General features: G+C 61.8%; 1 protein-coding gene across 1 annotated transcript in view; it reads right to left on the bottom strand.

Moving 5' to 3' along the window:
• Positions 1-1,059: 1,059 nt before the first annotated feature.
• Positions 1,060-8,654, bottom strand: part of LOC114484812 (phosphofurin acidic cluster sorting protein 1) — a 12,802-nt gene continuing 5,207 nt past the window's right edge. Inside the window, exons 9-13 of the mRNA XM_028483585.2 lie at positions 6,522-6,564; positions 6,129-6,264; positions 3,625-3,851; positions 2,280-2,399; positions 1,060-2,159 (exon numbers count right to left, since the gene is read on the bottom strand). Of these exons, the coding sequence (XP_028339386.1) occupies positions 2,044-2,159; positions 2,280-2,399; positions 3,625-3,851; positions 6,129-6,264; positions 6,522-6,564 (642 nt within the window). The 3' untranslated portion in view covers positions 1,060-2,043. The remainder of the gene's footprint in view (positions 2,160-2,279; positions 2,400-3,624; positions 3,852-6,128; positions 6,265-6,521; positions 6,565-8,654) is intronic.

The following is an 8,654-nucleotide window of genomic DNA, read 5'->3' as shown; positions in this document are numbered from 1 at the left end:
TCCCGGGAGTGCGTGAAGGGCCAGGCTTCCAGGGAGCAAGAGCTCTGACCGTCACCTCTAACGTTAAGGGCGGGCAGGAAGGCGAACCTGATGATGGACCCCAGCTCACCCCTCCACCTGGGCCTCAGACTTCACCAACTTTGGGAAACCGTGGCAGGACGTCAGCCTAGTAGCGGGAGGGAAGCCGAGTTCTAACCTCCGGCCGGAAGAGCGGAAGCTGCCGACAGTGTGGCACCGCCTGGGGAGGTGGGATGCGGGGACGGCAGGTGCCAGAGAAAAATGGGGTTTCGGAGTGGGAATGCTGTGGCTTCTGCTCCTGACCTCGGCTTGCCTCATACTGGGCAACACACCTTTACGCCTCTGTTTCTATCATCAAGCAAATACGAATCTGCTTCTTTCCAGCCAGTTCCCAGTTGATTTTATTCCCCTTTCGGCTGTGCCGCGTGGCTTGCGGGATCCCAGTTCCCTGGCCAGGGATCGAACCCGGGGCCCCCGCATGGGAGTGCGGAGTCCTAACCACTGGACCTCCAGGGAAGTCCCTCCAGTTGATTTTGAGTGAAGTGGCCGCGGCGTGAAGTGGGGACGAGGCTGGACAGATCTTGTGTCACAATGAGAGGCGCAGAAGCCTAAGGCTTGCTCGTTGGTAAGAAATCACCAGTTTATTGAATGAAAAACCCAACATCCTCTTAGTCCCTCCCGCCCCGGCCCTCTCTCCGGCTGAGTGAGCAGCACAGCCCCAGGGACACTCTGGACAGCAGGGCTGAGCCGGGGGAAGGGCTGGAGGAGTTCGGGGGAGGTATGGAGAATGAGAAAAACGCTTTTCAAAATGAAGTTCTGTGCAAAAACTTCTAGAAGGGGTGAGAGGGCCACGGCAAAGCTCCGGAGGCGCTGGCGGGCTGGGAGGGCCGCAGCTGGAGCTTCACCCACGCGCTCCGCGTCTCCCGAGAAGGCCAAGGCCGATGGTGTGGGCTGAGGAGGGGCTCAGGGCCCCCGAGGCCGTGGAGAGAGGGAGGCTTGGCTAGGAGGACGGGGCCTGCCCAGGCCAGGGGTCCAGGTGAGGAGGGGAGGACAGACTGGGGAAAGGAGACGGATGGACACGGAGAGCAGGGAGCCGAAGGGACCGGGGCCACAGACGACACGTTGGATGGGGCTGCCTCCCATCTCTCTGGGTCCAGAGTTGCAGGCAGAGGCGGAGGTGCGCTGGGGGCGTTGGGGAGGAGGCTGGGGAGGAGAGCCATCAACAGGGGGAGACCCAAGGACAGGGACCAGCACCCAGGTGAGTCACCAGGAACCACTGAGAGACTGGCTGTGCGGACAACCAAAGAACCGCTCAGGGACACATGCGGCACCTACAGGGGACCTGGGCGCGGTGAACCCTTGCACGGGCGAGACCACGGAGCCCTCTCCACCCCAGAAACCCACGCGTGGCCGCAGAAATGTTATAAAGATGTTAAAAAAAAAAAATGCTGTTCTGGGGTGAGTAGGCGGGAGGGGTCGTGCCCCGTCACCCCACAGCAGTGGGAAGTGGCCTTGGCTCTGGGCCCCACTAGAGGGGGGCTGGCTGAGTGGCATCTGGCAGCTGAGCTTCAGAAAACGAGATCCTGGGGGAGATGGGGGAGGCTGGATCCCCTGCTGTGGGCCAGGACCCTGGGTTTCCTGTTTCCGGGAAGGGAACTGGTGCCACGTGGAGAAAGAGGTTGTAAGTCAGGCGAAGGAAGGCCCGGAGGACTCAGTTCCAGGGACCAGGGTTGGCCGCCAAAAGGCAAAATCAACATGCCTTGGGCCTGGAACGGAGGGAGAGGAGGAAAAGGAGAGAGGGAGGGCGGGGGCTGCCCACGGATGGGACCCAGCATGGCGGGGGGAGGGGTGTGGGGTGGGGAGCAGCGTCCCCGGTGGCAGTGTCCTTCAGGACCAGGCCAGGGAGATGCAGGCCCCGGGGCCAGGAAAGGGGACGCTGGGCCTGGGCCTGCTGGCCTCCCCCTGCCTGCAGGCGGTGAGGCTGGTGGCAGTGCCAGGAGGGAGAGTAGCCAGGAGACGGTGCCCTCAGGTGGCCTTGCTGCCACTGAACAGTCCCACTGGAAAGTGCTTGACGTGGGTGGGCCACTGGGCTGCCAGCTGGAAGAACTTGATGTCACTCCACTCGACTCCATCGATAGACACTGGGGGTGACAGGGGAGGCGAGGGGGTGACCGGGGCTGCTAAGGCCATCTTCCCAGGGTCTCTGGGGAGGGCCACGGCCCCCCGGCCCCCCTCCTCCCCCGCCCATCCCCCGCCCGCACCTCTCAGCATGGTCTGCTGCTGCTTGGCAGAGCAGATGAGGCGGCTGATGCCCTCGATGACCTGGCTCTTAGAATCCACCTCCTTTTCTCGAGGCTTCTTGCTCAGGAAGATGGTGGGAACTGGAAAGCAAACAGGAACCGCCTTGTCACAGCCCCTGAAAAGCGGCCACCACTCTCCCCCGTCCACTGCCCTCTCCCCGCAAGGGAAGGGAGGTGAACGGCAGACAGCCGATTCTTGCTCCCCTGCTCCCTGGCTGCGGGCTACATGTCAGGATCTGCAAGCTCCTGCCCCCATCTGGGCACCGGCTAAGCTCCTGCTCCTCTCCCTGGGCCTCCATATATTCACTGAATAACGAAGACCCAGGGCCAGATGGTCTCCGAGTCCCTTCCAGCTCGAACGTTCCGGCAGCCTGTGGGGCAGGGGGTCTGCTGCCCTGTCGGGTGCCTCCTTCCCACCAGCTCGCGCGCCTGCGCGGAGAGGCCGCGCGGCAGGGTTTGCGTGAGCTCAGCCCCGGGACGCCCTAGGCAGGTCTCTGGGTGCCCCGTAGGCTTCTGGCTGCGGGTCTGGCACGGCCCTGCCCGCCCTCCGGGGGAGCTCTTCCAGAGAGGCATGAACGGAAAGGCCCAGCTGCTTTGGATGTGCCCAGAGGAGGAAGGCGGGGCCCGGCAGTGAAGGAAGCCCCTTCCTGACGGCTGGGGGGCTGCGAGCGCCCCAGAGTCACCCCGCCGGCTTCTGCAGGCGCAGAGCCAGCTGTGCGGCTTCCCGACGGGGACCGACAGCAGCGAGTGACGTCCCCATGGTGGCCTGGTCCTGGCGGTTCCTGCCTCACTTTCCCAGCGCACGGGACCCGCTCCCCCGCCACTGCTGGTGCTGAAGCCACCCTCTCCTCTGGGCTGGGCTCCGTTACCCTGAATTCTTAAGAACAGCCATGCCCTTTGTTCACGAAGGCTTGGGTGGCCTCCAGGGTTGGGCGCGAGTGCTCCGCTCCGCGAGGCTGCAGCAGGGGGACACGTCCTCCCCTGTCACACCATCCATCCCGGAGGGCAGTGGCCAGAAAGGCTCCCTTCTTTACGGCAGCACAAACTGCCTCGGCCCCTAAGGTGCTGATACTCTGCAGGTAGGGACCAGTGACTCCCTGGGGACCGATGTCTCCTCTGTGACAGAAGGAACGGCCTCGTCCCACGAGGTGAGGCGGGACCCCCGCGGGACCCCAGGCTGGATCACATGATACGTGTGCTGCCTTTGTCCTCGTCCAGTCTCCCAGAAACACATCCTGTCCCAGCCCCCGAGACAGACGGGGAGGCCTGGTGGCCCTGATGGCCTCTGGCCTCACATGTCACTTACCTTTCTTGTTCTTCTCTTTGGTGACCACGGTCATTGCCATGGTGCCGGAAAGCTGGGCCTCCCCGCCGTGGGGCAGGCGGGAAACCTGCACCGAGCGGAAGACGCTCTTGAGGGTGTTCTTGGAGCTGGCGTCCCTCTTGTCACCTTCCCGCCTCCGCTCCCCAGGGTGGCCCAGCCAGTAGTCCACCTGGAGGCCAATCACGTCCCCATACGGGCTGCTGGGGCTCCTGGAAAAGGGGCGACGCCGGAGAGCGGGCTCAGTTCCCGACCACAGGGCAGACGGGGTGGAGAGGGCCCCGCCAGGCTCTGGGAGGGGCCGGGGGAGGCGCCCACTAAGTGGCTCCGGGTTCCCTCCAGCCTCACAGCACTGGCTGGTGTGGGAGTGGAGAATCAGGCTGATCGGAGGACACAGCCACGAGAGGGTGAAGACCCGAGTCCCCACGAGGGAACCGAATAAAAAGTCACACGGGAACGAGGGAGGCAGAGAGGAAGGAAGCTTTACGAAGGGAGAAAGTGTGTGCATGTACACGTGCGCCCACACATACACAAGGACACGCACACGCACACGCGGACACACACACACACGCACGCACACACGCACACGCACACAAGGACACACACACACACGCACACGCACGCACACCCCCCACGAGCAGAGCCGGGGCAGAGCCCCGCCAAGCGTGGGAGAGATTAAGTGGAGCAGCCCCGGGAGAGCTGACGGATGCCGACCTGTGGCTTTCTCCCGTTTATGGCACTTCTAGCTCGGGGATAATTTTAGCTCCAAGGGGAAAAAGAGCTGATGTTTTCTTGAAAGGAGGCGCCAGACACAATAGGTACAGGCTACAAAAGTCATCTGACGTTTCTCTTTCTGCCTGGATTCAGTGGTTCCATGAAAAAACCAGCTTAAACTGGATGGGAAAGGAGGTCGGGGTAAGGCCGGCCCCCAGGCACCCAGGAAGCCTGGACCGTGAGGTCACCACGTGACCTGCGGTGGGATTTCCTCCTTCTCATGCACTTCGGTGAGTCAGCGGCAGACCCTCGATGGGAAGCGAAGGGGGAAGGCAGGGCCAGGGAGGGTGAGGGCTGGGGTCTGGGCTCCACCCCGAGAACACTTCGTATTCTCACTGGGGGCTCTGGGAAAGCCACTGGCCAGGGCCTACCCTCTCTGCTCCACATGGACCACCACCAGAAGGCCAGGAAGGTGAGGGGAGCAGAAAGGGAACGGGGAGGAGGAAGGAGCAGGGGTTCCTTTCAGCTCGTTCCCACCCCAGGGCTGTTCCCTGAGCCCCCCTGTGGGACCTGCCCCCCCCCCCCCCCCCCGCTCTGGTCAGCTCCCCGACGCCTCCCTGCCCGCCTGATCTAAACTTTGGCTATTTTACATCCTAAAGAAATTCCCGTCCCCCTTCACAGCCACCCCTCCCTAGCTGTTCACAGCACTCTCTCTGTGGCTTTGGCACTGCTGGGGCCCAGGAGCCTGGGCTCTGGAACAGGGTCCTGCCCGTGTCATTGGCCGCGGCAGCCTTTCAGTGACGGACCCTGAGAGCCTGGAAGGAGGCCGCACCTCCACGGGCCAGGCACTAATGCACGCTCTTATTTCCGCCTCACAGCAAGACTGATGTGGCTATTTCACCTGTACTTTCACGGAGTTGAAATGAGGCTTAGTAACTTGCCCAAGCGACAAAGATTCTTTGCTCCACCAAACTTTAGTCAGGCTCCTGCACCTCTTCCCGGGCCCAGCTGTGCACTTCCTTGGAAAATCCAGTTCTTGCAAGAAGGCCCCCGGCCCCCATTTCTCATCACCCTGGATCTCTGATCAGGCTCCTCACCCTCCACCTTCCCTCAGGAGTGGCGTCAGCAAGGCTCCTGTCAGGTCCGTTTAGCCGGAATCAGACCCCTCCTCACTCCCGATGTTCCTCCTGGTAATTTTCCATCCACTGCCCCCACGCTGCTCCTGGACTGTAAACCCAGCTGCTCAAGGGTTTGCAGTCAAGTCCCATCCCTCTCTTACTGCAAAACCCCATCGAGGTGGTCCCGACACCTATGGAGACTGTTCCCAACGTGGAGAAAGTCTCTCTTGCTTTAAGCAGTGTCACTGAGTGATCTGTTCTTTAACACCAGCTAACACAGTGGACGTAACACAAACCGTGACTCAAATCTGGGTGTGCGTGACGCCCACGCCCACACTCCCTCTACCACACTGGGCAGCCCTACAACGAGACACATGCACAGCACTCTACAGGCTCCCAAGGGCCTCTCTGCCCTTTGTCTCGCTCGACCTTATACCCGTGAGGCAGACAGGACAGACGGGAGCCTGCATTTGCAGAGCTGTGTGATGACCTGCTTGGCCAGTGACCTAGCTCCACTGCTCTCGTTCCCCCCCCCCACCCCGCCACCTTCCAAGCCGGTGTCACCGTCCTACAGGCTGTGGCAGCAGGGAAATCGGTCGGGCTGCTGCCCCGATGGAGGGACGTGGCAGGAAAGACAGGAACCAGCGACAGGCTCACCCCATGACGGCCAGGGCGCTGCTCATGGACGGGGAGGAAGGAGGGGTGGCCATGGCGTCTCGGCTCAGGCCTGAGCTGGAGGGCGGCGACGTGGAGGGCACAGTAAGGCTGACCACGGGTGAGTCATCACCATCTCCTGCCAGCGGGACAGACAGACACAGTTGGGCAGGGGAAGCCGTCCCGACCCGCTGGTGCCAGGGAGCCGAGGCGCTCCCGTCTCAGCTGCAGCCTGCTCCCCACTCCGCCCTGGCCACTGCCTCGCCCCGAGGCTCAGGGCCGAGCTCTGCCTTGGCCTGGGACCCCCTGAGTCTTTGCCCTCTGGCCTGTTTGACTAGGAAGGAGACGGCAAGGCACCACCCTCACCCTGTAGAGGCCAAGGGGCCCCAGGCTCACCTGCGGTGGAAGGAGAGTCTTCGACCAGACCCACCTTCACCACCTGGGAGGGAGAAGAGACACCGCGTTAGATCCTCCCACCAAAGCCGGACGCGCTCTGATCATCTGGAACCAGCGGCCGCCACTGCACACTGTTGGATCGTAGGCTTTAAAACTCTCTGCCGATCCCGAGCAGCCCGGATAGTTAAGAGACGTGAAAAAACCCAGGTGCAAACAATAAGTCGGGGGGCACAGGAGACCTGCAGCTCTTCTCTGGGGATGCAGGCAAGGCCACCTGGAGGGTGGGAAGCACTTTCGTATCCTGATCTCATTTCTTCTAAGACCACTTGGGCAGGAGGCCGTCGTCGTCTCATGTCAGAGAGAGGGGAGGACCGGGAGTAAGCCTCGGCAGACGGTAGCGGGTTGCGGCGGGGTCTTGGGGGGGGCGCGTGTGCTGCACCAGGCCCAGCGAACATGCTGGAACACGCGGACATGCTGGGAGCAGGCCCCTCCTTTCCAGACTTCCTGGAATCTGGAGGAACACCCATGAGGAGGGGGTCCCCAGTACCGCCGCTCCCTCCCCGCAAGGCAGTGGTGTCCATTTCAGCTCCCCAGAGAATTTTAGATTCCTCCGAATTCTGGGAAGGACAGAGGGGGCCCTCCAGTGGCCAGCAAAGGGCACAGCTAGAGACAGACCATGAAGGTCAGGGCTGGGGCCTGAGGTGACAGGTGAATCCCAGCACCGGGCAGAGGCACAGCAGGGCGGGGAGGTCACGGAAGCTGGGCCCCGGGGACGGCAGGGAGCAGGGGTCACACACGGATCAGAGCACAATGCTGCCATTCACTGAAATTTGTTCCCGATCCTCTACACATCCTGATTTTAATTCCCAGAAAGTAACACATCGATACTCTGAACTTCTGGACACGACTCCTCTCCCCTCGCTCCTCTGGCATTGCACGAGGCTGCCAGCTCCTTTGTTTGTTTGAATTTTTAATTTTTTCTATTCCTCTGTCTTGCTGTGAGGCTGGAGTAGGCAGTGACCCCCAGCTCCATGAAGATCCCACAGCTCCACAAAGATGTGGGTCAGACTGCCAGTCTCGGCTATGGGCCACGGGCCCGGGCCTCCGGCAGGGCTGTGGGAGCAGCCCCAGTGGCTAATGGGGACTGACTGGACCAGGCAGATGGGAGGCTTTACGGAGGATCTCCCCAGGATCAGGCCTCTCCCAAGATCTCTCGAGACGCCCAGGATCTGGGACGAACAGAGAACAGGGACGGTGGGAGCTGGGCCCCTCACCCGCACATGCTCCATCTCCCCTAGAAGCTGGGAGGATCCTCAGGGAGACTGTAGGAAAAGATACCAGCTGATTTGGAAGAGAAACTCAATCATCTCGCAAATGGAAATCAGAGCTCTCAGCCATGCGTCTGTGTCGTGCTTTGGCCCCGGGAGGGCATCGGCTCTGTCCCCTCTCGGCTCCCTCTCTTGGTCGGTCGGTCTCTGCCTTGTGGCCTAGCTACTGCCAAATGCAGCAAAGGCCGGTACCACCTGACACCAAAGACACCCAAGAGGTTTTCCTTGTATGTTCAAGATCCGCTCGTGTAGAGACTCTGCCTTGACTAAGCAGGAGGAGGAAAGAGCCTCTTCCGCTTGGTGTCCACCTGACTCTGGAGGCTCCCGACCCCTCGGACTTCTGCGAATATCATCTATCGTTATCCCCAAGGCAGCTTTCTTTTCCCTGGAGCCTGTAGAACCAATGCCCCGGCCGTCACTCCCTAGGCCACGGCACCAAGTTCAGCGCCTGGTGTAATAAACACGAGATACCCGTGGTGAGCTGGGGATGGCCCCTGATCGGGAAAGGACACTGAAAGGAACAGCTCGGTGCCTGTCCCAGCCCAGGGCTCCCTCACCTCGGCACTGCTGACACTCGGGGCTGGATCACTCTCTGTCGGGCCCTGTCCTGTGCCCTGCAGGATGGTTAGCACGTCCCTGGGCTCCACCCATGAGATGCCGGTACCACCCCTGTCCCCAGCTGTGACAGCCAAACTTGTCTCCAGACCAGACACTGCCAGATGTCCCCTGGGGGCAAAATCGCCTCCGGATGGGAACCGCTGTCTAGATGAGTCGTGTGTGTGTGTGTGTGGGGGGGTGGGTGGGG

Source organism: Physeter macrocephalus, unplaced genomic scaffold, assembly GCF_002837175.3.
Source record: "Physeter macrocephalus isolate SW-GA unplaced genomic scaffold, ASM283717v5 random_48, whole genome shotgun sequence".
Lineage (NCBI taxonomy): Eukaryota > Metazoa > Chordata > Mammalia > Artiodactyla > Physeteridae > Physeter > Physeter macrocephalus.
The sequence above is the reverse complement of the archived record's forward strand: the minus strand, read 5'-3'. Positions and strand labels throughout refer to the sequence as shown.